The sequence below is a fragment of the Punctularia strigosozonata genome, assembly GCF_000264995.1.
Source record: "Punctularia strigosozonata HHB-11173 SS5 unplaced genomic scaffold PUNSTscaffold_1, whole genome shotgun sequence".
Taxonomy (NCBI): Eukaryota; Fungi; Basidiomycota; class Agaricomycetes; order Corticiales; family Punctulariaceae; genus Punctularia; species Punctularia strigosozonata.
In genome coordinates, this window is record NW_006767433.1 from 1,084,021 (window position 1) to 1,108,576 (window position 24,556).

The 24,556-nt window shown below is 53.7% G+C and overlaps 7 protein-coding genes across 7 annotated transcripts; 4 read left to right on the top strand and 3 right to left on the bottom strand.

Annotated features, from left to right (window-relative positions):
• Positions 1–77: 77 nt before the first annotated feature.
• On the bottom strand, positions 78–1,923 carry PUNSTDRAFT_94499 (DEAD-domain-containing protein). The gene is made up of 9 exons (XM_007378296.1): positions 1,859–1,923; positions 1,705–1,801; positions 957–1,654; positions 789–904; positions 642–725; positions 522–591; positions 430–469; positions 346–368; positions 78–293 (listed from the first exon to the last, which is right to left on the bottom strand). The coding sequence occupies exons 1-9, from the start codon at positions 1,883–1,885 to the stop codon at positions 258–260; spliced, it is 1,191 nt and encodes a 396-aa protein (XP_007378358.1). The 5' UTR covers positions 1,886–1,923; the 3' UTR covers positions 78–257.
• An 82-nt stretch (positions 1,924–2,005) lies between these two features.
• PUNSTDRAFT_78990 (uncharacterized protein) lies at positions 2,006–2,728 on the top strand. The gene is made up of 5 exons (XM_007378297.1): positions 2,006–2,083; positions 2,111–2,114; positions 2,216–2,287; positions 2,334–2,427; positions 2,495–2,728. Exons 1-5 carry the CDS (start codon positions 2,032–2,034, stop codon positions 2,633–2,635), a joined length of 363 nt encoding a protein of 120 aa, XP_007378359.1. The 5' UTR covers positions 2,006–2,031; the 3' UTR covers positions 2,636–2,728.
• PUNSTDRAFT_78993 (Sm-like ribonucleoprotein) lies at positions 2,699–3,522 on the bottom strand. Its single transcript, XM_007378298.1, has 5 exons — positions 3,428–3,522; positions 3,336–3,362; positions 3,220–3,282; positions 2,945–3,026; positions 2,699–2,891 (listed from the first exon to the last, which is right to left on the bottom strand). Exons 1-5 carry the CDS (start codon positions 3,464–3,466, stop codon positions 2,839–2,841), a joined length of 264 nt encoding a protein of 87 aa, XP_007378360.1. The 5' UTR covers positions 3,467–3,522; the 3' UTR covers positions 2,699–2,838.
• Positions 3,523–3,627: 105 nt separating this feature from the next.
• Positions 3,628–15,086, top strand: PUNSTDRAFT_139986 (dynein heavy chain protein 1; the record flags this gene model as incomplete). The annotated part of the gene is made up of 19 exons (XM_007378299.1): positions 3,628–3,633; positions 3,696–3,942; positions 4,000–4,564; positions 4,625–4,709; positions 4,763–4,937; positions 4,984–5,043; positions 5,091–6,203; positions 6,257–6,544; positions 6,595–6,670; positions 6,721–7,074; positions 7,126–7,581; positions 7,639–9,523; positions 9,576–10,282; positions 10,341–12,736; positions 12,793–13,848; positions 13,895–14,055; positions 14,107–14,299; positions 14,357–14,638; positions 14,692–15,086. 19 exons carry the CDS (start codon positions 3,628–3,630, stop codon positions 14,943–14,945), a joined length of 10,359 nt encoding a protein of 3,452 aa, XP_007378361.1. The 3' UTR covers positions 14,946–15,086.
• Positions 15,087–15,312: 226 nt separating this feature from the next.
• Positions 15,313–16,163, top strand: PUNSTDRAFT_129130 (uncharacterized protein; the record flags this gene model as incomplete). The annotated part of the gene is made up of 5 exons (XM_007378300.1): positions 15,313–15,432; positions 15,489–15,631; positions 15,697–15,835; positions 15,894–16,061; positions 16,116–16,163. The coding sequence occupies 5 exons, from the start codon at positions 15,313–15,315 to the stop codon at positions 16,161–16,163; spliced, it is 618 nt and encodes a 205-aa protein (XP_007378362.1).
• A 2,342-nt stretch (positions 16,164–18,505) lies between these two features.
• On the bottom strand, positions 18,506–20,172 carry PUNSTDRAFT_139987 (uncharacterized protein). Its single transcript, XM_007378301.1, has 4 exons — positions 20,104–20,172; positions 19,944–20,034; positions 19,834–19,887; positions 18,506–19,770 (listed from the first exon to the last, which is right to left on the bottom strand). The coding sequence occupies exons 2-4, from the start codon at positions 20,010–20,012 to the stop codon at positions 18,931–18,933; spliced, it is 963 nt and encodes a 320-aa protein (XP_007378363.1). The 5' UTR covers positions 20,013–20,034; positions 20,104–20,172; the 3' UTR covers positions 18,506–18,930.
• Positions 20,173–22,537: 2,365 nt separating this feature from the next.
• PUNSTDRAFT_129132 (uncharacterized protein) lies at positions 22,538–24,304 on the top strand (the record flags this gene model as incomplete). Its single annotated transcript, XM_007378302.1, has 7 exons — positions 22,538–22,687; positions 22,743–23,100; positions 23,158–23,546; positions 23,595–23,716; positions 23,777–23,944; positions 23,998–24,134; positions 24,189–24,304. 7 exons carry the CDS (start codon positions 22,538–22,540, stop codon positions 24,302–24,304), a joined length of 1,440 nt encoding a protein of 479 aa, XP_007378364.1.
• Positions 24,305–24,556: the final 252 nt, after the last annotated feature.

The following is a 24,556-nucleotide window of genomic DNA, read 5'->3' on the forward strand; positions in this document are numbered from 1 at the left end:
CGAGAGGGAGTGCCAAGGCCATGATTGAACGCGACAGTCTTCAGTCAAGCTGCAATCTCTTTTCGGCCGATCGAAAACAACTACTTGATCTATCGCCTACGCTTGTCTTCCGCGGATGTAGACAAAGGTTGCATGAATACCGAACTACAGGCAGAGCAGTATATGTACGGTGAAGGAACACTAGTCGCAACAGACGGTATGCTTCCGAAACATTACCCATAAAATACAAGATGGCATGCAGACGGGACCGCACAAGCTCAGATAAGCTCGGCGGCGTTCACCGGCATCTCGTCCTGAAGAGAGGTTGAGAGATGGACTGGAGCGAGAGCGACGGAACAGACGTACGATCTGAGTACTGTAGAACTGCTCTGTTGGCAAAGCGAGGGATCAGCATCGCGATCAGGCTACGATTATTCGCGGTCCACTCACCTATGTCACGAAGGATTTTGACGTCTTCCACAGTGACGAACTATTATAACAATCAATATTTCCGTCTTTGGCATTTGGTCCAAGCTCCTCACGTTGATTGCTACACCCTTGCGTCCGAAACGGCCGGAACGACCGATGCGGTGAATGTAGTTTTCACGATTTCTACGGGAACGTTCAGGATGCGAGCCGTAAGAACCAAACTGCGTACGCACGATGGCAAATCGTAGTTGATAACCAACGAAACCTGTTGAACATCGATACCACGCGCCCAGACGTCGGTGGTGATGAGTACACGCCTGGTATGGGCGTTCAGCATCGTCAGCATCGTCTCGACAAGTCCACATCCCGACTACACGTACGATGTTCCACCACGGAATTCCGCCATGATCGCGTCTCGCTCCTTCTGAACCATCTCGCCGTGCATGGACGAGACCGTGAAATTCGCGGCCCGCATCTTCTCCGTTAGCCAGTCTACCTGTCAATCAGGTTAGTATCACAGAATCATATGCGCATATAGGGTGACATACCTTTCTCCTGGTGTTGCAGAAGATCACAGCTTGCGTAATGGTGAGGGTATCGTAAAGGTCGCATAGGGTGTCAAATTTCCAATCTTCCTTCTCAACGGCGACGAAGAACTGCTTGATTCCCTCCAGAGTCAATTCATCACGCTTCACGAGGATCCGAATGGGGTCGGTCATGAACTTCGTGGTCATCTCGAGCACATCGTAAGGGAGCGTCGCACTGAGCAACACGACCTGTGTCGCGGGGGGAAGGTACCGGTAGACGTCGTATATCTGGTCCTTGAAGCCCTTGTTGAGAAGCTCGTCCGCCTCGTCCAGTACGAGCATTTTGATGTTTCTGGTGCGAAGACTCCTCCGGCGGATCATGTCGAACACTCGTCCTGGCGTTCCGGACACGACGTGTTGCCCGTATTCCAGCTTCCTGATATCCTCGCCGATGGACGTGCCGCCAATGCATGCGTGACACTGAACGTTCATGTAGTCGCCGAGGGCGAGCACGACCGATTGAATCTGGGTCGCCAGTTCGCGCGTCGGAGACAGAACGAGCGCCTGCGTTTCGCGGACGGTGACATCGATGGATTGAAGGATGGAGATGGAGAAGGTGGCGGTTTTACCGGTACCGGACTGCGCTTGGGCAATTACGTCGCGGCCTTGGATGATGGGGAGGATGGCGCGCTGCTGGATGGCGGAGGGTTTTTCGAAGTCTAGGAGTGCTGTGAGGTAGAAAAGGACAAGAAAGATGCCGTGCACGTACTGTAAGCGTAGATACCACGTAGGAGGTCCTCCTTCAGTCCTAGGTCATCGAAAGTTGAAACGACAGAGACTGCCTCCGACGATTCGAAGACGAGTTTCTGAGCGCCCACGACGTTGCGTCAGAACGCGCAAATTGGTGATCACTATGGGCGTACCTCGTCGCCAGCGTTTATTCCAGACATGAAGTGCGGGCAGAGGTGATAGTCTCAAGTCAACCGAGCCTGCTTACCTCGGCGGTGCAACGCGCGCGTCAAAACTTCGAGTCCTGACGTTACACCGACGAGCGCTTGTCCGTCCCCCACAACATTCAGCGAACATTCCAGACGAAATGGCACACAGGGTACAGGGACAAGGCGCAGAGCCCTCCGTGTGGCAAAAGAGTGCGTATGCACACCTGACTACATTGGTGAATGTCTGGCAATGCTAACGACCTTCGGCAGTGAAGTATGCTCTACCTACTTTGGCCGAAGTTTGGAGACTCAATGAACATACTGGACTGCTCGTCTCTTTAGGATGGGTGCCATGATGGGCACTGGTGTTGGCCTGACTATTGGTTTCATCTTCGGTTCATATAGTATTCTCCGGTACGTGCTCCAAACCCGCGAACCTTCCTGTGCTGATGGTTTGCAGGGGTGGTGCTGGCCCTCGGGGTGTCATGGCTACGCTGTCCCAGTACATGCTCAGCAGTGCGGCAACTTTCGGTTTCTTCCTCTCAATCGGCTCGGTGAGTGAACCATGCCCAGTGCTCCGAGCTGGTCGTGCACGGCACGTTGACCGAATGGGTATCTCAGGTCATTCGCAATGATGGGTTGGTTCCTCCACACCTGGAAGCTGCGAGACTCCAGATGCTGCCGCCTGTGCTCCGGTCCAGAGCGGAAGGCGCGGCGCTGGTCAGGGCAAGATGGCAAGCGGAGAAGACTAGGAGAGAATAATAATGCCCTGAAGTATCAGGTGGTCTGTGCTGTACCATGTTTTCCACATCGTTGTTGGCTGAAGATTCTAATGCATTCCGAATTCATGTTTGGCGCAAGCGTACGAGGTAACTTTCCGCGCGACCGATGTCCGGAACAAGCAGGATTTGTGATTACAAGGACAAAGGCCAAAGAGCGACACACAGGCGATGTATGACAACGACTTATACAACTTGTTGGATAAGCGTGATGTTGTCTCCTTTGAGCAAGATTCGGCCTGTGGAAAATCGTATTAAAATCGCACGCGAGCACTGAGTGGTCATCGCTCACCAATTTCTCTCCGTGGCTTCGCCTCCTTAACGTACACTTCTGCAGCCTCGTCCATAACAACGTTCATGAATTCGTCGAAGCCCTATAACAGAATATAGAAACGCGTGTGAGCGACAGTAGCCTTCGTGAAGCCTTAGATGACAAGAAGAAGCGTGAACGACGGAGTGTATGCCATGCAAGGCGCCCGACACGTTTCATGAGATGGAACGGTGCAGGTCGGCCTTTGATGCGCAGGTTTAACCCGGGTGGTATGCATGTGGGGTAGATTGACGCACAATTATCCGGCCCTCGATGCGCATTTCGATGTTGTCGTACAACCATACGACGACTTTTTGGCGCTGCAGATCGGTGTTAGCGTTTCGCAGCATCATTGTGGTGCACATATATATGCCTGCTGCAGGTTTTTGAAGATGACATTCTGCAGATGGTTCATAAAACATGAGATTCATAGGCGCTGGTGCACCAGAGCGAAGGTCTACTGACGATGGGCTGGACCATCACACGCTGCTGACGTCCCGACATCTTGGCAAATGTTCCGCGATGTATATATCGAACAGCAAAGGATGTCTAGGTGACCGAGTACTCGTCGAGGGAGGAGACGAAGCCGATGAGTGGCACGTGGCTCGCGCGTCCCAAAAAGCGAGCACTGCAGTTGCGGAGACGCGTTGCTCACGACAACGACGATGGAGGTTCGTGCTGCTGAAGTTACGCGTGTCATCAAATTCTAATTTGCGTATGGACTAATTTGCAGGTCTTTGCGCCCTCCAACTCGTCGACCGCCGCGGCGGTTACCTTCATCACTTTCGTGCAAGACCTCAAGCGCAAATCCAAAGCATGGGGCCCCATGATCGAGCTATGCGCAAGCGGCGAGAAGACGCTCGAACGATTTCGATACCAGTTCCCGGATGATTGGCTGTACAGCGACCAACTACGGGGGGAATGGAGTGCGTATAATGAGATATTGAAGAGGAAGAACGATTCGATTCAGGAGCAACTCTGTACGTGGCATCAAGACCTATTGCATACGGGTTTCACCGTGCTGACGATGCCGACAGCTGGCCTACAACTCAAGATCACCGCCGAAGACAAGATTGTCGAGAACAAGATCAACGACGTTATAGCCGAATGGGAGCAAACACGTCCTGTGCAAGGCAACATGCGAGCCGACACGGCGATGAACACCATCAATATCTTCGAAGGCAAGCTTACCCGTGTACAGGAAGAATACGATCTCGTCTGTCGCGCCAAGGAGGCCCTCGACCTCGAGCTCATCCGGCACACTCGCCTCGAACCCGTCTTCGAAGAGCTTCGAGACCTGAAGGCCGTATGGACAGCCTTGAGCGGGGTGTGGAGTCAGATTGGCGAGTTGAGGGAGATCCCATGGGCGACGGTGCAACCGCGGAAGCTGAGGACTCAGATTGACGGATTACTGAGCTCAACAAAGGATATGCCCACGCGGATGAGGCAGTATGCAGCGTTTGAGTACGTGCAAGATGTACTCAAGGGCCTGCTCAAGAGCAATACTATCGTGTCGGAGCTCAAGTCGGACGCTCTGAAAGACCGCCACTGGAAGCAGCTGTTCAAGGTGTTGAGGCTGCCAAGTCAGCCGAGTCTGTCTCTGTATGTGTTCTTGTGCATGGTACGCAACCCTGCTGACCCTGGTGGCTGTTCCACTCGCAGGATGACTTTGGGTCATGTCTACGACCTTGACTTGAAGCGTAACGAGACGTTGATCAAGGAGGTTATTATACAAGCGCAGGGCGAGGTATGTGGGTTTTGTCCACCGGACTATACCCGTTGCTGAACATTACGCTGCAGATGGCGCTCGAAGAATACATCAAACAGGTCAAGGAGACCTGGACTAGCTATACGCTAGACTTGGTTAACTACCAGAACAAGTGTCGGCTCATCAGGGGATGGGACGACCTCTTCAACAAATGCGGAGAGCATCTCAACTCACTCACCGCTATGAAGCTTTCTCCGTACTACAAAGGTCCGTTCTTCCTGGTGCAAGTGAACCGAACTCATCATCTATACAGTCTTCGAGGAGGAAGCCAGCTCTTGGGAAGAGAAACTGAACCGCATACATGTCCTCTTCGGTATGTCACATGCAGTTTGGTCCTTTCGCTTGCTGACTACGCACAAGACGTGTGGATTGACGTCCAGCGTCAGTGGGTATATCTCGAGGGTATCTTCTCCGGAAGCGCGGATATCAAACACCTGCTTCCCGTTGAGAGCGCCCGTTTCCAGAACATCAATACAGAGTTTCTCGCCGTTATGAAGAAAGTCTACAAATCTCCCTTCGTCCTCGACGTCATGAACATTCCCGCTATCCAGAAGAGTCTCGAGCGTCTTGCTGATCTATTGAACAAGATACAGAAGGCGCTCGGAGAGTACCTCGAACGGGAGCGTGCCAGTTTCCCGCGATTCTACTTCGTTGGTGACGAGGATCTACTCGAAATCATCGGTAATAGCAAGGAGATCCTGCGGATAATGAAGCATCTGAAGAAGATGTTTGCGGGTATATCAACGGTTCTGCTGGACGACGAAGTGACGCAGATACAGGGGATGACATCAAGGGAGGGCGAGGAAGTACCTTTCACGACGCCGATTCTGCTCAAGGAATTTCCCAAGATCAACGATTGGTTAGCCAAGATCGAGTCGGAGATGAGGTTATCCCTAGCCAACCTGCTCTGCGACGCAGTCGCCGAGCTGCAAGAATTCTATAACGTTGGTCGCCAGCTACCGCTGGAAACCTTTCGCGCATGGATGGAGAAATATCCCGCACAGCTTGTTACGCTCGCCATCCAGGTCGCTTGGACAGCATCCATTGAAAGCGCTCTCGAAAGTTCGCAGTCTCTGGATGGCCCCCTCAGTACTATCATTCAAGGTCTTGGTCTCCTTGCTGACGTCGTTCTCATGGAGCTCGCTCCTGTCACTCGTCGCAAATGCGAGCATCTGATCACGGAACTGGTCCACCAACGTGACGTTACTCGCATCCTCATCCAAGAGAAGGTCGCGGACAATAAAGCGTTTTCCTGGCTTTATCAAATGCGCTTCTACCTGGACCGAAACCTCGAGAATCCACTCGACAGGCTCTCAATTAGAGTAGCAGAGACAAGTTTTCCATACGGATGGGAGTATCTGGGCGTGCCAGATCGGCTGGTGCAGACCCCCTTGACAGACAGGTGTTATTTGACCCTGACCCAGGCGCTCGACAAGCAACTTGGAGGCGCGCCGTTCGGGCCTGCTGGAACTGGTAAAGATACAACCGCGTATCCGAGTGTTCGAGTTACTGACCATGCCTCGTAGGCAAGACCGAGTCCGTTAAGGCCCTTGGAGTACAGCTTGGGCGCTTCGTACTCGTCTTCTGCTGCGACGAAACGTTCGACTTCCAAGCAATGGGGCGCATTTTCGTCGGGCTGTGTCAAGTGGGAGCGTGGGGCTGCTTCGACGAGTTCAACCGTCTTGAAGAACGAATTCTCAGCGCAGTCTCTCAGCAAGTTCAAACCATCCAGCAAGGTCTCGCGGCTTTGGTCAAGAATCCAAACACCGAGATCGAGCTCGTGGGCAAGAATCTAAAGCTTAACAAGAACATTGGTACGCACTCAAGGACATGTAGAATTTACGTTGCTCAAAACGTCGCATAGGTATCTTCATCACAACCAACCCGAACTACGCCGGTCGGTCACAGTTGCCACCCAACCTGACCAAACTTTTCCGACCGTGAGCACATCTTCGCATCGAGCTGCAATATTCGCTCACGCACGACTTAGGATGGCCATGACGCGACCGGATCGGGAACTCATCGCCCAGGTCATGTTGTTCTCGCAGGGTTTCCGAACAGCGGAGTCACTCGCTTCGAAAATAGTTCCTTTCTTCAACCTTTGCGACGAGCAACTGTCGCCGCAACCCCATTATGACTTCGGTCTTCGCGCGCTCAAGGCTGTCTTAGCCAGTGCAGGTATCCTCAAGCGTGAACGACTGCAATCCGATCGCGACAGCGCCGACCAAGCAAATGGTGCCGATGCCCACTCTGACATCGTTTCCGAACAAGTCATCCTGATCCAGAGTGTAACGGAGACCATTGTTCCCAAGCTTGTTGCTGATGACGTACCTTTATTGACGAGGTATGCACCATTCTCGTCGACAAGATTGCGATACTGACAAGAACATCCCAGTTTGTTGGCGGACGTGTTCCCTGGAGTTGATTATGAACCTGTTGACTTAGGTGCTCTGAAGGAACAGATTGTGAAAGTGTGTTCTGAGCGTCGTCTGGTCACGGGCGAGCGCTGGGTTGCAAAGATCTTGCAGCTCTACCAGATTCAGAAGATTCAACACGGTCTCATGATGGTTGGCCCGTCCGGAAGCGGCAAGACGAATGCATGGCAGGTTTTACTAGCAGCCTTGGAGAGGTTCGACGGTGTAGAGGGAATTGCATACGTCATCGATCCAAAAGCCATGCACAAGGACGCTCTTTATGGCACACTTGACCCCACTACGCGTGAGTGGAACGACGGTCTATTCACACATATCCTGCGCAAAATCGTGGACGACGTACGAGGCGAAAGTGGCAAACGACACTGGATTATATTCGACGGCGATGTCGACCCTGAGTGGGTCGAAAACTTGAACAGGCAAGTCAATCTCATGCTAATCCCGCCTCTCTTGATGTTCTGACTTCTTCCGTGAAGTGTACTCGACGACAACAAACTATTAACATTGCCTAATGGCGAGCGCCTGAACTTACCGCCGAATGTTCGTATCATGTTCGAAGTCGAGCACCTTCGATACGCAACTCTGGCTACGGTCAGTCGCTGCGGCATGATCTGGTTCAGTGAGGATGTAGTCGAGCCTCCCATGGTTTATCGTCACTACCTTGACACATTATCGGCTGTTGCACTCGACGCCGATGAAGACGAAGCATTGGACGTCGTTGGGCGTCGTGCGGAAGCCACCGATGCAGCAATCTCTGCAAATCTGACCACTCAACAGCAAGTCGCTGCCCTATTGGAGCCGTACTTCGCGGAAGGCGATCTCGTTAGCTCTGCTCTCGCTTTCGCGGAATCCATCGAACATATCATGGACTTCACTGCGACTCGCGCGCTCAATACGCTCTTCTCTCTCATCAACAAGACAGTGCGAAACATCGTGGAATACAACATTCATCACCCCGATTTCCCGTTATCTCCGGAACGCGTCGAACAATATGCGACGAAGCGTCTTCTCCTCAACATTATCTGGGCGTTCTCAGGTGACGCCAAGCTGGATCTGCGCTCAGAAATGGGTGACTTCCTTCGCAAGCAAACTGGGATCGATCTCCCACCCATGCCTCCTGGCAGCTCTTTGCTGGACTATGACGTGCAGGTAGCGAACGGCGAATGGACCCCGTGGCAGGGCAAGGTGCCTGTGATCGAGATTGAAGCCCAAGCGGTGACCGCGTCCGATGTTGTGGTACCCACTGTTGACACCATCCGACACGAGGAAGTCCTATACTCCTGGTTGTCAGAACACAAGCCTCTTCTACTCTGCGGGCCTCCTGGTTCGGGGAAAACAATGACCTTATTCAGTGCATTGCGCAAGTTACCGGACATGGAGGTGGTCGGCTTGAACTTCTCCAGTGCTACCACACCCGAGCTCATACTCAAGACCTTCGAGCAGTACTGCGAGTATCGGAAGACACCCAATGGCGTGGTTCTTGCCCCTGTGCAGATTGGTCGATGGCTTGTCGTCTTCTGCGACGAGATCAACCTGCCTGCTGCGGACAAATACGGCACGCAACGAGTGATTTCATTCATTCGCCAACTTGTGGAATGCAATGGCTATTGGCGGGCAAGCGACAAGGCATGGGTCAAGCTTGAACGTATCCAATTCGTTGGCGCTTGCAATCCTCCCACCGATCCTGGTCGTGTACCGCTCAGTCATAGATTCCTTCGCCACGCGCCACTTGTCATGGTGGACTACCCGGGAGAATTGTCACTCAAACAGATCTATGGCACATACATCCGTGGTGCCCTGAAGGTCGTCCCGAATCTCCGCGCCTACTCCGAGCCACTCACCAATGCCATGGTGGATTTCTACCTGGCTTCGCAATCGCGCTTCACTACCGATGCTCAGGCACATTATGTTTATAGTCCTCGTGAGCTCACCCGATGGGTACGTGGTGTCTATGAGGCAATTCGTCCTCTGGAGATTCTGTCTGTGGAAGGTCTCGTCCGCGTATGGGCACATGAGGCTTTACGACTCTTCCAAGATCGACTTGTGACTGAGGAGGAGCGCCGCTGGACTGATGAACAGATCGATAACATTGCGATGGAGCACTTCCCGACGATCAATCGTGACGACGCGCTTGTCCGACCTATCCTGTTCTCTAACTGGACCTCCAAGTACTACATTCCCGTTGACCGAGAGTCGCTGCGCGACTACACCAAAGCCCGCCTTCGCGTATTCTACGAGGAAGAGCTGGACGTTCCCCTGGTCCTATTTAACGACGTATTGGATCATGTACTACGCATTGATCGAGTCTTCCGTCAAGTCCAGGGTCATCTGTTACTCATTGGAGTAAGCGGAAGCGGCAAGGTTCGTCTCCACTGAGGTTGAGTGAGGGGCGACATCTCACTTAACTCTACAGACTACCTTATCGCGTTTCGTCGCGTGGATGAACGGCCTCAGCATTTTCCAGATCAAAGTATCTAACAAGTACACAGGGGACGACTTCGATGACGATCTGCGTACCGTTTTACGACGCGCAGGGTGCAAGGGCGAGAAGATTTGTTTTATCATGGACGAATCCAACGTACTCGACTCCGGCTTCTTGGAGCGCATGAACACCTTGTTGGCTAATGCCGAAGTACCCGGCCTTTTCGAGGGTGACGAGCACGCTGCTCTGATGACAGCATGTAAAGAGGGGTCGCAGCGTGACGGTTTGATGCTGGACTCGCACGAGGAACTTTACCGGTGGTTCACCCAACAAGTCGCTCGCAATCTGCACGTCGTTTTCACGATGAACCCACCGGAAAATGGCCTTGCCTCGCGAGCGGCGACTTCTCCCGCCTTATTCAATCGCTGCGTACTTGACTGGTTTGGTGACTGGTCCGACCAGGCGTTCTATCAGGTTGGCATGGAATTCACCCAAACATTGGACTTGGATTTGGCGTCCTACACGCCCCCTATTCACTTCCCAATTGCATACCGCGAACTCGCTATGCCGCCCCTCCATCGTACGGCAGTCGTAAATGCTCTGGTATTCGTGCACCAGAGCATGCACCAGATTAATCAGCGGCTCAGCCGGCGGCAGGGACGATACAATTATGTGACTCCTCGCCATTACCTCGATTTGTGAGTTATTTTCGCACCCCTGGCGCCCTAAAGTGGCCATGCTTACGCCATGCCTCAGCATTCATCATTATGTCCGACTATATAACGAAAAGCGCAATGAGCTCGAGGAGCAGCAACGCCACCTGCATGTTGGTCTGGACAAATTACGCGACACGGTCGAGCAAGTCGAGGAGCTTCGCAAAAGTCTTGCAATCAAGCGCACCCAATTGGAGGCAAAGAACGCGGAGGCGAACGAGAAACTTAAGCAGATGGTCACTGACCAACAAGAGGCCGAATCGAAGAAAAAGGCTTCCATCGAAATTCAAGCGGCCCTCGTCGAGCAAGACAAACATATCGCGCAACGTCGTGAGATTGTCATGGCAGATCTTGCGGATGCGGAGCCCGCCGTACTTGACGCTCAGTCGGCAGTGAGTGGCATCAAAAAGCAACAGTTGCAGGAAGTTCGGGCTATGGCGAATCCTCCGGAGGCGGTGAAACTGGCCATGGAGTCGGTTTGCACGATCCTTGGACACAAGATCGACGGCTGGAGGACAGTGCAAGGCATTATACGCCGAGATGATTTCATCCAAAGAATCGTCAACTTCGATACCGCCAATCAGATGACCAAAGCCCATCGGGACCTCATGAAGAAGGACTTCCTTAGCAGACCGTCGTTCAACTTTGAAACAGTCAATCGCGCCAGTAAAGCTTGTGGTCCACTTGTGAAATGGGTGCTCGCGCAAGTCAAGTTCTCGGAGATACTCGATCGCGTCGAGCCATTGCGCAATGAAGTGCAGTCGTTGGAGGAACAGGCGGAGAATACGAAGAAGCAAGCTGCCATGATGGTTAAGATGATCTCCGAACTGGAAGCCAGTATTCAGAAGTATAAAGAGGAGTACGCGCTTCTCATCAGCGACACGCAAGCAATCAAGGCGGAGATGGATCGAGTACAGGGCAAAGTCGACCGGAGCATGAAGCTCTTGGAGTCCTTATCCTCAGAGCGAGGCCGATGGGAAGCTGGCAGCCGTACCTTTGACGCCGAGATGAGCACGATTGTCGGCGATGTGCTGCTTTCCGCCGCCTTCCTTGCATACGGTGGCTTCTTCGACCAGCACTACCGCGAGGTCATGTGGCACGAATGGTCCAATCACCTCACCGAGGCCAACATCAAGTTCAAGCCGGAGCTTTCATTCGCTGAGTACCTATCTACCGCGGACGATCGTCTCAGTTGGCAGTCGAAGTCCCTACCTTCCGACAGCCTGTGCACGGAGAACGCCATTATGTTGAAGCGCTACGATCGTTACCCCCTCATCATCGATCCCACTGGTCAGGCTACCTCGTTCCTTCTCAACGAGTACAAGGACCGCAAGATTACTGTCACCAGTTTCCTGGACGAAGCGTTCCTGAAAGTCCTCGAGAGCGCTCTCCGTTTTGGAAATCCTTTGCTGATCCAGGACGTGGAGCATCTGGACCCGATCCTCAACCCAGTCCTCAACAAGGAAATCAGGCGAACCGGCGGACGTGTACTGATCAGACTCGGCAATCAAGATATCGACTTCTCGCCTGCCTTTACAATGTTCTTGACCACCAGGGATCCCTCGGTTGAGTTCTCTCCGGATATTTGCAGTCGAGTCACCTTCGTGAATTTCACGATGACCAGAAGCAGTCTGCAAAGCCAATCGCTGGATCAAGTCCTTAAGGTTGAACGCCCTGATACAGAAAGGAAGCGCACGGACCTTATGAAGATCCAGGGCGAGTTCCGCCTTCGACTTCGAACATTGGAAAAGCTGCTCTTGCAAGCGCTCAACGAGTCTTCTGGCAATATCCTTGACGACGACAAGGTCATCGATACGCTCGAGACGTTGAAACGAGAGGCTGCAGAGATCACTCGCAAGGTGGAGGAAACCGACGTCGTGATGAAGGAGGTCGAACAGGTTACCGCAGAATACCTGCCTCTGGCGCAAGCCTGCAGTTCTGTGTACTTCATCCTGGAACAGCTCAATCTCGTCAACCACCTCTATCAGTTCTCCTTGCGATTCTTCCTCGATATATTCGATTACGTGCTCCATCAGAACCCACATCTCAAGGGCATCACCGATTATATTCAACGTCGTGACGTTTTATTGAACGACCTTTTCCTCGTGGTATACCAGCGTACATCCAGGGCACTCTTCCATCGCGACCAGCTGATTTTGGCAGTTCTTTTGGCTCAGGTGAAGTTGCGCGGCATCGACGAAATCCACGACGAACTGGAGTTTTTGCTGGAAAGTGGAGAAGGAATCATGCTCAACGATAGCCAAGACGCTTCACCTATCCTGACTGAGGAACAGTCGCTTCGCCTGCAGACCTTTGCGAAGGACGAGATATTCAAGCCCGTCAAGAAACACATTCAGGAGAACGAAAGTGACTGGATACCGTTCCTCGAGTCTCCCGCACCTGAGAATATTGTACCGTTACCGTGGGACCCCTCTTCTCGTGAGTGCACGTCTTCAGGTTTCAGGTTGAGGCGCATCGACTGACTGTCCCCCCAGCTGTGATTGACGCCTTGCGTGGAGTGCTCGTCATCAAATGCCTGCGACCCGACAGGCTGTTGCAAGCCACTACGCGCTTCGCGCAGATCGCGCTCGGTACAGACCTTGCAACCCAGGTTGAGTACAGCCTCGCGGCGATGGTTGCAGACGAAGTGCTCGCCGCCACCCCCGTTGCTCTAATTTCCGTGCCCGGTTACGATGCTAGTTATCGAGTCGAGAATCTTGTGCAGGATAACGGCACTCGATGCGCTTCCGTTGCAATGGGTTCACAGGAAGGCTTCACGCTTGCTGACCAGGCAATATCGCTGGCTGCTCGCCAAGGATCCTGGGTGCTGCTCAAAAATGTCCACCTTGCACCCGCGTGGTTGGGTCAACTCGAGAAGAAGTTGCAGACGCTCAACCCCCACCGTAACTTCCGCCTCTTTTTGACCATGGAAGCTAATCCCTCGATACCGGTCAACATCCTTCGCCAATCACGCCTGATTATGAATGAACCCCCTCCAGGCATCAAAGCCAACCTGCTCGATTCGCTGCGTAGCATCGGTGGGCCCCGTGTCTCGCAAGGTCCTGCAGAGAAGGTCCGCCTCTATTTCCTGCTGGCATGGTTCCATGCGATCGTCCAGGAGCGCCTGCGATACGTGCCATTGGGTTGGAGCAAGACATACGATTTCAACGACTCCGACATGCGCTCCGCATGCAACACCATAGACATATGGCTCAACGCAGCGGCTCGCGGTCGGGCCAACATTGATCCAGCCGCTATCCCTTGGGATGCCGTCCGTGCCCTCATTAAGCAGGCCGTCTATGGCGGTCGCGTTGACAGCGACTTCGACCAAAGGGTCTTGGATGCGTTCGTTGACGGTTTGTTCACCCCGTCTGCGTACAACGTCGACTTCAATCTCGTGCCCGGCGTTAGCGGATCCCAAGCGCTGACTGCTCCCGATGGCACGAAGATCGAGCATTTCTTGAGCTGGGTGACAGGTCTACCGGACCGCGAACCACCCTCTTGGCTAAGCTTGCCACCGACAGCGGAACGAGTCATTGCCATCGTGAAAGGTTTGCCTCTACCTAGCCGCCTGAACCACGGCTAATATCTCACCAGGTAACGAGTTGCTTGGCAACTTGCGCAAGATGCGAACTTTGGAGGACGATGACGACGAGGCACCTATCGCAGGCCCTGCCGCGACCCAGGCTACGCAGCAGCCAGCATGGATGAGGCAACTTCACGAGCGATGCAAGGAATGGCTTGCTCTCTTACCGGCGGTATGCCTGTCCTCGTGTCTGCTATGTGAACTACGGCTAATTCCGTTCTAGAACTTCAACACGCTGTCGAAGCCAACTACTGAGAATCAGGACCCGCTGTACCGTCTATTCCACCGCGAGGGCATGATAGGAAGCAAACTATTATCGCAAGTTCGGAGGGATCTCACAGACGTGATCAAAGTGTGCCAAGGAGAACTCAAGCAGACCAATCACCTACGCACATTAATGAGCGAACTCACCAAAGGTCAGTCAGGTTTTATGTTTTACTCATGCCTCGCTCATACTTTCTCGATTCTCGCAGGCGCTATACCGACGCATTGGAAGCGATATAAGGTTCAGAAAGGCATGACTGTATCGGAGTGGATTCCTAACCTGGCGCGCCGTCTTGGACAACTCGATCACATTGCTGGCCTAGAAAACCTCAACAACCTCGAAGTCTGGCTGGGCGGTCTCTTCTTCCCCGAAGCGTATATTACAGCTACTCGTCAAGCTGTAGCCCATCGCAAGAAATGGAGTCTCGAGACTCTTAGATTATACTTGGACATCGAACAAATCAACGATCCAGGCGCTTTCATCGTGGACGGTTCGTGCTATTCATGTTCTCTTCTCGTCGCAAACTCAATTCGTTGTCATCAGGTTTGGTTCTTGAAGGAGCCAACTGGTCAACAGATCAGCTAGTGTTGAACGACGGTGATGCGGTCAGGCTGAATCCCTCGCAGATTCGATGGGTTCAGACCGGGGAGGAGGATCCCGATAGGACAGTCGTCAACCTCCCGGTTTACCTCAACAACGACCGGAGCGATGTTCTCTTCACTGTCGATCTGCCGTTTGATGGTAGCGCGGGCTCTCTGGTAGCGACTCGCGCTGTCTGTCTTACCGCGGGAGGCTAGGGGCCAGATTCTCGCGGACCGGGTTGGGAATGAGTTTCACGACTTTTACGATATACTAATATGCTTCGATGATACCATGGCACGCATGTGGACGGATGCTGTAGACTAACATATACTCGGTCTCAAAATGTTAATGATCACCTAACGATATAACTCGACATTCAAAAATCGGCTGTATGCATTGCTGCTTTCTCTTTGATTGCACGTGCTTGGCACCTCCGATGGTACCGTACCATTGTGCACGATAATCGAGTGCCTTGCTCCCATACATCAAACTCCCTGTTGCAATATCTCGCCACATGCTCATATCTCCTGAGTGACCAGTGCCCGGGAAGCAGGGCAGTTCCGTCGATGAATTTGCACGAACATGGACAAAGTCGTTACCGCCTTGGAGCTAGCTACGTCAATTTCGAGAGCTGTCCCCGTCGCTGGAAACTACCTGGAGGGCTTACTGGGAACGGCTCTGCAAATTGCGAAGATCGCTGAGGTCAGTTAGGATATAATGATACCAGTGAATACCATCGTACTCAGTCCAGCACCCAGAATGCGGAAAATAGCAAGGAGGAATGCGCGCTGCTCGCGGAGCGTGCTGCCTCCGTCGCTATTGCCGTCACCAATCGTTTCTCGGAGAAGCAGCAGGAACTGGTGATGTCAACGTTGCAGAATAACATCAGTGCGTTACAAATGTAAGTACCTTACTTCATCGGGATACAGTTCGTACTCTGCAGAAACTTATATCCAATATCACCAGCGTATTGGAGCGAACGCAAAGCCTCGCCCTCCAATTGTCTAAACTATCAAGATGGAAGCGAATGATTCATCGTTCTAAGATAGAGATCCAGCTTCGGGAAAACTCAAGCAAACTCGATAACGCGATTCAGGTCTTCCAGGTTGGCGGACTTAATGACCTGGCTCCCCTGATGTGCATTGGATAAATCTTTCACTCAGATAAAAACGCAACTACAATCCTCGCTGGATCTGAATGCGTTACAAGCTGGTTTGAAACTGGCTCTAGAAAACCTGTCCGAGATGCGCCGACGCACGGAAGCTACCGCTCATGACGTTGCCGCCGTCTCCAGTCGTCACGACGTTGCGATACTTGAGTATGATCCTGACGTGAGCCGGCATGTACCCGACCTGGTGCATCGTACTGATGGGTATGTCTTCTAGTTCCCGTTGTATGGTCGGGGCGACTTCGTGTTCAGAGAAGAGATATGACGAAGTGACGAGGAGGGATCTGTCTCTCTACTCGCCACTCTACGTTCGACGAATGAGTCGGTGGTCGTCAAGACATTCACTAAGCGAGATGTCGCATTTCAGGCCAAAATCGAACTCCTCCGAAGTCTTCCATTACAGTGAGCATTGCGACTCGGTGACTGGCACCTTAGTTATATCGACCGGGATACAGTTTGTCGCCTCTGTTCGAGCAAGTGATCGGCATGTCTCGACGCCAGTCAGCAATCCCTTTCTATGTTGCTCATACAGGTTGGATGTCTGTTTGCCATCTCCGTCTGTTGTACTGAACCACCATGCACAGGGCGGAGAAGTGTGAGTGATGCTTCAACAAGCTTGAGCTTGTGTGAACAACTTGAATTTGCTGTCAGATCTGTTCGTGCTAGTTCCCCTTTCGTCTGGATCGTTATTGACCGGGGGTGTCAGACTCGAGAAATCAGCGTGAGTTTCAGAGAGACTGGCATCATGTTGATATGCCAACTTATTCATCGCCAGCATGCCCTGATGTTCTTTCAAGACCATGTGAAACGCTCCTCCAGTCATACCCGTGACAAACCTTCATGTGTAAGTGCCCTAGCATGCTGGCAATTGTGTTCATGCGGTTCATGTCATGATGCATAGGCAGCTCATCTACGAGGCAACCGTAACGGAACACACGAGACTCTTCGTCCCCAAGGATATCTGGTTGACCTCTGGAACTATGTTCCATCATGTCCGTCGCACTCCTATGGAGAGCCTTAGCAGCATTACCTGACGAGAATATTGGTGTTAGCTCATATGCCAACCTGTTGTCGATGATGGAGGTCGTGTACTGATCGAGTTTGACTTTTCCGTTATCGACCGAGGCGTTCGCCCTTTCTTCCAGCGCACAATGGTGCTCACCGTGAGTCATGCTTCCTGACGCGACGAGATTCATGCGATTTGACGATCGTGGTATATAGCACCTTGGGCATAACGTGACATCCTATTACGCAATCCCTGACATCGACGATCCTCTAGAAGAATGGTTTTATATACTGGGAAACCTCCGATCGAATTCTTGCAATGCCTTCAGAACGGTGCCTCACTGGTACCGTCGACCTACTGGTGTGGCCATCGAAGATGGAGACAACTTGACGTGGCATCCGCTCTCTGCGATGGATCCTGCAAACGATCAGGATTTCCGCACCGAAAAACATTCAAGTGACTACCACAAAGTATACGGTCCACGTCCCAGATTCAGAGACCGCCACTCTCGACTACGTGAAGGTTGCACGCGGTGAGCACCTCGAGGATGAGGCTTGTCCTGATCTCAACGCTGAATACCACAAGGCTTAATCGTACGAATCGGATGCCACCCTTTCAGGTGGTATACCGAATGGAGTCAAGAGCGCCTTGGTCTGACTCACACGCCCCCTGGATGTGGTTATATCACTGTGCGTTGTCCGTTGCGGATATGGTCGGAATCAACCCACGGAAGCTACACGCAGGTATAGTGAATGCTTAAAATGGTGATGGCAACGGCGTACGTGGACTCACCTTCCCTCAGTGATGACAGTGGAGGATTCCGGTTCCTCCAGGATCCGCAGGCCCCGGCGCAAAACAAAACGTTTTCATCTGTCCGGGGAGAGTGCGCACGCAGAGAACGCGGATGCCGAACAGGAGAGCCACCACGCCTTGGCACCCGACACCTTGTACTTCTTCGAGTTGCCGTACCCGGAGGTTGGTCCGGCGCACATTGCCTGGGGCTATTGGGCGCTCGATGAAGCGGGAGAGCGCGCGTCAAAGATGACGTCTTGCTTCTATAACGCAGAACGCTGCCGATGGGAGCTGGAGCTGGAGTTGGAAGGTCTAACATTCTGGATGACACGGTAAGACACGGCGCACCTCGTTCAGAATCTCGCGGATGTTGAAACGATTACACCTCAGGGAATTAAGCGTGCGGTCGGCAAGTCTCAACGAGCAGCTGGTGCAACTCCTCAGAATGCGGCAGCGACAGCAGGGCGGGACAGCGTCAATCGTGGAAGTTGCATAGCGTACGTATAGACGACAGGGGAGATGGTAGGCGCCGCCGAGATGTGGCTAGCACAATCCTGTGAATGCGTCGGCCGTAAATCAAACCAAGAGATGTTGGTTTGCTGCAAAGCGAGCGGCCGCGGCGGAAGCGGTGTACACGTACGGGGACGACTGGCAGATGCGCCACGGGTATCCTTTGAGACGCGTGCAGTTGTCCGTAGCGGGGACCATGGTCTATCCGGGGGCAATTCGATGCCGTCTTTGTCACGTCGGCGACGCAGACCAATGATCAATTCAGTACTTTGCCCGGACGTCAAGCCCTGCGCTCCAGCAAGGGCGCTATATAGACCACTGTATGTCATCCGAAACACGGATGCATGCACATGTACATGAACTTGGCGATATATGCTGTACGAACAGACCCCTACTTCGACATCAACCACAATCGCTGACACCTCGGTCATCTCGTCCTGATCCAAACGGAGGGGCATGATTGTCCAGCAACTACGTCGTGACCGCGCTCAACGCGTCCGCGTCAGCCGGGAGAGAATCTCGGACTCCCGTCGAACCGGACGACGCGCGACGGTGAGCGGGTACTGGGACGGCGCGTCCCCTTTGGAGCGAGAGAGAGACGATCGAGGCAGCGATCCCTGCTCTGGCGAGAGAGTGGCGTGGAGCGAGGTCCACCGACAACAACGACGACAACAAGAGGTCCACAGGTGGACGGGTAGAAGGTGAAGAAGAAGAGGCGAAAAAGTCATGATACGAGGCTGCCGAGGAAGGTGCGCAGACGCCCGCTGCTGCGCATGCTGCTGTCCGACTTGACCGAGCGGATGCTCGCGGCGCGCCCGGCGCCTCGGCGGTTCTTGGTGTCGCTGGTCGCGCCGGACAATGGCGGAGGCGGGGCGAGGGGGTACGGCCCGGAGATCGACGGGCGGCGCTCGGTGCCGGAGCGCGGTGGTGGCCTCGCCTTGGGCTTGGGCGACGTCAGCCGGGCGAGGCGCTTGAACAGCCCGGGCTTGGTCTTTTCGTCTTTCGGCGGCTCCTCGGGGACGAAGGAGGGATGGTGGTGGTGGTGGCGATGGTGGGTGTGGTGGGCACCGGGCCGGGGACGGCGGCAGACGTTCAGGTCCGAGTCGGCCGAGTCCATCGGGTCGTCGGAGTACTCCTCGTCCTCGTACGCGTCGTAGTGGATCGTGGGCATGTCCACGAATTTGACCGAGTGCTGCGTGTGCTGGCGCCGGATCGCGGGGCACTGGTCGGTCCGGGAAAGGATCGAGCGCGGGATGGTCGCCTTGGTCTGCGAGGACGAGGCGGAGGCGCGGGAGAGGACGGAGGAGGGCCGACGGCGGACCGGGGCGGGGTCGGTGAGCATGATCCCGCTGTCGGTGTCGGAGAGGGGGGTCGAGTAGAGGGCGCCGGCGCGGCGCGTGGCGGTGCGGGACCAGTCTGGGGGCGGGCGGCTGTAGGACACGGAGATGGAGGAGGACGAGGAGGTGGACGCGATCGGCGTGGAAGCGAACACCGACGCTGGATACCGCGGCGGGGGCATGGTCGGATCGTAGGCCATGGCGGTGTCGTCGAGGATGTCCATGTCCTACGGAGAAAGAAATAAAAGGTCAGAGGCGGCGAAAGAGTGAATATATGCGGCGAGACATACCGGGATATCGTCTACCAACGTTGATATTGGCGAGTCTTCGACGGAAGACCGACTCTGTATGCCATTATCAGCGACGCCACGCAGAGTAATAAATCAAAGGAGGCCCGTACGTTGGATTCTAGGGACGCTGTACGAAGGCGAGCATCGTACATGAAAGCAGAGCGGTTGACGCTTGACATCGTACTTTCGCGGTCAACTCCACTGTCCAGTCGCCAACAGGTCAGGGTCCGAGTCACAGAGCGTGCCGAGGCGGAAGCTAACGGGGCTTACGATCAACGTTGGAGGGAGAGGAGACGGGGGAGGGGGGAGGACGGGGGAAGAGTTCAAGCCATCCTGCCGATCCGTGACCGACGCCGAGGTGTGTGGTACCCATGCGTGTCCTGTGCATGTTACGGTCCGGAAGATGCGTGTAGGCCACTCATTTCAAGACGCCGTTGAGCTCATGAGAGGCTGCGGAAGCTGGTGCCGTACAGAGCGCACATGTTGGGAACACGCCTTTGCCTCGTGGTGGCGATTGTCTCCGACATTCCGGCGGGCTTGCCGTCACTGCTGGCTAACTACGGCACGCACATCGTCATGAAGGCCCTATGTATCTGATCAAGGAAGACCGAGGATTCCTACAGGGCTACTGAAACTTGATCCTATGGCTTCACAATGGATGCATGCTGATCACTTCGGGGGATAACAGTTTTGTATACATGGTGCACACTACGCCGGCTAGAAGCGCGCACAGAGTCGAACTCGGGTCTCGGGAAAGACGTCAGCAGAAACCAGGGTGAAACATGCGGAATTATTCGTATGGCTCGTCGTGGCCGGTGGATGAGAACGAAGCGGAACAGAATAAGACTCCATCAATTTGGACGAGGCCGGGTCTGAGCATATGTATGCACTTGTGTAACCACGAGCGGCGACGTGGCAGGCCTTCGCCCATTTCTTCGCCCTGATCCCGATCCTCGAGATATAATCAATCACGTCTCGGACGGTCATTATGCGGGCACACTAGCCCTTCTTTCTTGGCGGCGGTCCGGCGCCATTCCGGTCGGCGTCGTCGACAACGCTCAGCGCGACGAGATCCGAGAGGAGCGCAAGTTTGGATCCATATACATATGTCAGTCCGCAGGGTTTGATACGACTGCACCCGCGAATAGTTACTTTGAATGTAACACATTTCCTTTCGTATGTTCTTCCTGCCGACTAAACGCGCCGCAGTGATTCATGCCTTGTTTATGTATAGGCAAAGCTTCCGTGATGGGGTCCACGCTGATCGAGAGGGTACGGACATTGACAAGGTCTTCCAAGAACTTGCGACGCGACTTTGAAAGCAGAATAAATGTGCTCGAACGTATTGCAGGACCACTGGGTCAGAACGACGAGCAACATACAGGGCTCAGCATGTGCGTTGATTGCGTCTGCAGCGAAGGCGGTACGTTAGTCCAGGAGACGAGTGATGATTGCATCGTTCATACAGTCACAGACCTTGCCCTCGTCAGAGCAGTCGCGACCGCCCACGCAGAGGATTCGGATAGCACGCATATACCATCGGCACCGCATGGTCCAGCCCGGTTCCGGGCAGCTCCTCCTTTGTTCCTCCTCTACCACTGTTATCCACCGAATCCTCCCCTTCCCTCTTTTCGGCAAGGAAGAAGGCCTGACCGACTCCATGCAGCGTGGACTCTGCGATTGTCAGACCAGCGCGACAGCTCCGGCGGTTGGACGCTGTTCCGCCATCGGATGCCCCCTCATCTACGGCGCGGGTAATTCGTGGTCGGAGCCCAACGAAGAAAGTGGAACACGGCACCCTATCTAGCGCCTCATAAACGTCACGATCCCAAACCTCCGCCGACAACAGTGCCGATTCAGAAGGCCCAGGCAGTGGAATCAGACTTCGTGGATATGGATGTTGGCAATGAACATGAAACTCACCCGGGCGACGCACATACGAATACGAGGATGCAGCAAGGACTGATTCAATCGTCGTGATACTGCCGTCAACAGGCGCACAAGAGAACGAAACCTTGTTGAGCGCAAATCACTCGGAAGTCATCCACGTACATACTATATCCCTTACGCCAGCCAATTCCAAGCGTACTAAAGACAGGCACGATACATCAGCAGACTCTCGTAGTTGCGCCCGTCTTGCTCGCCGACCCGCGGCGAAGATCAGCCGACAGCGGTTTAGTAGATCCTATAGTCCAATGCTCATCGCTCCGCGCTACTATGAACCACACCACATAGGTGGGCAACTGTGGTGCACGCAGTTGTTGTGGCAGCCAGCTACGCAGAGCAAGCTTACGGAGGCGCCTGGCGTGCTGTATGTTCTAGTCACAACAAAGGTGGTTTGAGTTGACATTGACGTACAGGATGCACTCAACACTGTCTCGCGCGACGTTTCTTCCACGCATTTTCGGACGAACGAACGAACTGGACGAACGACGATTGGGTGTCTCACTAGCCTTTCCTCCATAATCCATGAAGCCTTTGGATATGTTCAAGAGGGATTACTGACATAGGCTCGTGATCCACCACCAACACCACCACCAACACCACCACCATCACCACCACCACCACCACCACTCAACGCCACATGTCCGTTGATGTTGTCCATCGTCCCATAACTCACCTGGCCGCAGCGTTTTGAGCTACTGGCAGGGAGACTATCATAAGTACGTCCAAACTGAACGTCCTGAGCGTCGCGATATTCATCATGCCGGAAATTCATCAGACTCCCAAAGGCATCCTGCTAGGATCTCACGAAGTTTCATCTGATGTGCATTGGGTGAAGCCCGTTGTACCTACCGTGCTCGGCGACCTCGACCAACTACCCGTTCCCGGAACGGATCTGATCTTTGCCAGCGTAAGCCCTAGATACATCCTCTATGTCTCAACGACCGATGCTGACACCGCGTTAGCTTGACGGAGGGTGGTTCTTCCCTGGACCTCTGGACTTCGAAATGCTCAAAAAGGCATTCGCCGCCACTCTCCATGACTATCCTCACGCTGCCGGCCGGCTTCGGTCTGACCCGAAAACTGGGAAATGGCACATTACCCTAACAAATTCCGCCGTTCCTATCACCTTCAATCGCACCTCAGTGGACCCCAGACCTGAAGTGGAGTTCATGCAAGAATGGCACCCTGATTTCCTAGACCAGCTCCCGTGGAGTTTTGCTCCCACCAGCAACAACGACGAACCACTGCTTAGATGTAAATACACCTATTGGGAAGCCACAAACGAGTCAAGCTTCGCCGCGAGCTGGTGCCATGGACTTGGTGCGACGATATTTTCCCCTGCCATTCGGTCATCGGTATGCTGACACCCGCCGTCAGGCGATGGCCTGGCGCTTTTCCAGTTTTGTGATAATTTGCACCACCATTACCTCGGCCTCCAACCTCGGATCATGCCAACTTTCGAAAAGTATACTGCGCAGCCGCCTACTCTCGAACGGCCTGCGTTGGTCGAAACAATCCCACTGGTCCCTCATCTGGCCATTGATTATGCACCGGAGCACTTCTTTGCTATGTACACGCAGATGCTCGATAGCACCTGTCGAGTCGATTTACAGTTCACAAAGGATCAGTTGCAGAAGATGCGCGCCATGGCAGAGAGGCACGCCAGGGTCAAGATCAGCACGCAAGACGCTCTAGTGGCTTACTTGATTACTGTTCTTAACCGCACAGAGAGGGTTCCGGCCAGATGGCTCATGAACGTCGTCAACGTACGTTCGGAGGCCTCTTCTCCTTCGCTCGCATTGACCTTCGACTAGTACCGTGGGGTGAAGGCGGCACCTGGATTCGACTACACCCCCCCGCCCGTCACCTCTGCAGGCAACATCACCCTCACGAGCTTTTCCGATAAAATCCCTGAGGAAGCCAAGCTCGATCTCGGGTTCGTGTGCATTTTATGTGCCTACATGCTCTCTTATACTGAGGTTGCCCAATGCGACAGCTTGATCGCTACAGTCGTCCGCGACACTGTCACCAAGGTTCGCGATCCTGATTACTGCCGGCGGGTCGTAGCTATCTCCGAGGAGTTGTACACTCGCAGCTCGAACGCGAATCGTTGCCAGTGGTGGTTTCCATGGGAGGGCGGGGTGGCGGTCAATAACCTGTATCGGTATGTGAAGACTGTTTGTTACCGCATCCCATGCGTTAATCATAGAACGTTAGCGCACCGGCGACCGATTGCCATTTCGGATATCCCGGCAAAGCGCGTTTCCATTCGTACGGGTCATTTGAGCGCTATTTCCGTATCTGGCCCGGTAACCCGACGAAGAACGCTCAAGGGGTTTGGGAGGCGAACAATGGTGCGTCGTGGTTGGGAGCCTCATGATGACGACTGACTGACATGATGCATACAGGAAGTGCCCGAGTATTTTTCCGCATTAAGCATCAGCTCAAAGATAAGTTCCTGGAGACCGTAAAGGACGATCTACGCCTTATGAAAGAGGAAGACATCCTGAAGGCGAAGATATAAAGCGATAGCACCCTGTCCCATTGAGTTGTGACTTTTCGCTTCATGTTTGGGTTTTCTTCCAGTTTTCCAGTGTATGCGGGAACATACCCGTCCGCTGTGGTGTTGATCCCAGGGTCCTCTGTTATCTCTCCCCTCATTATATATGTAGAATGGTGATGAAGCTGGGATACCGCCCTAGCGGCAAGTTGTATTAAGTCCTTGATATGCCATTGCGTCGGACCACTAGACCCAACGCGCGCTGCTAGGAGCCGT

Excerpts from the sequence above, each read along its gene's own strand:
- PUNSTDRAFT_78990 (XM_007378297.1), top strand. The coding sequence starts at position 2,032 with ATGGCACACAGGGTACAGGGACAAGGCGCAGAGCCCTCCGTGTGGCAA. Across the intron at positions 2,288-2,333 it reads GGTTCATATAGTATTCTCCG|GGGTGGTGCTGGCCCTCGGG; the intron begins GTACGTGCTCCA and ends GATGGTTTGCAG. Across the intron at positions 2,428-2,494 it reads TCTTCCTCTCAATCGGCTCG|GTCATTCGCAATGATGGGTT; the intron begins GTGAGTGAACCA and ends TGGGTATCTCAG.
- PUNSTDRAFT_78993 (XM_007378298.1), bottom strand. The coding sequence starts at position 3,466 with ATGTCGGGACGTCAGCAGCGTGTGATGGTCCAGCCCATC. Across the intron at positions 3,363-3,427 it reads GTGTGATGGTCCAGCCCATC|AATGTCATCTTCAAAAACCT; the intron begins GTCAGTAGACCT and ends AACCATCTGCAG. Across the intron at positions 3,027-3,219 it reads GCATCGAGGGCCGGATAATT|GGCTTCGACGAATTCATGAA; the intron begins GTGCGTCAATCT and ends ATTCTGTTATAG.
- PUNSTDRAFT_139987 (XM_007378301.1), bottom strand. The coding sequence starts at position 20,012 with ATGTCAAGCGTCAACCGCTCTGCTTTCATGTACGATGCTCGCCTTCGT. Across the intron at positions 19,888-19,943 it reads CAGCGTCCCTAGAATCCAAC|AGTCGGTCTTCCGTCGAAGA; the intron begins GTACGGGCCTCC and ends AATGGCATACAG. Across the intron at positions 19,771-19,833 it reads CGTTGGTAGACGATATCCCG|GACATGGACATCCTCGACGA; the intron begins GTATGTCTCGCC and ends CTTTCTCCGTAG.
- PUNSTDRAFT_94499 (XM_007378296.1), bottom strand. The coding sequence starts at position 1,885 with ATGTCTGGAATAAACGCTGGCGACGAG. Across the intron at positions 592-641 it reads ATCAACTACGATTTGCCATC|AAATCGTGAAAACTACATTC; the intron begins GTGCGTACGCAG and ends ACGTTCCCGTAG. Across the intron at positions 369-429 it reads CAAAATCCTTCGTGACATAG|AGCAGTTCTACAGTACTCAG; the intron begins GTGAGTGGACCG and ends CTTTGCCAACAG.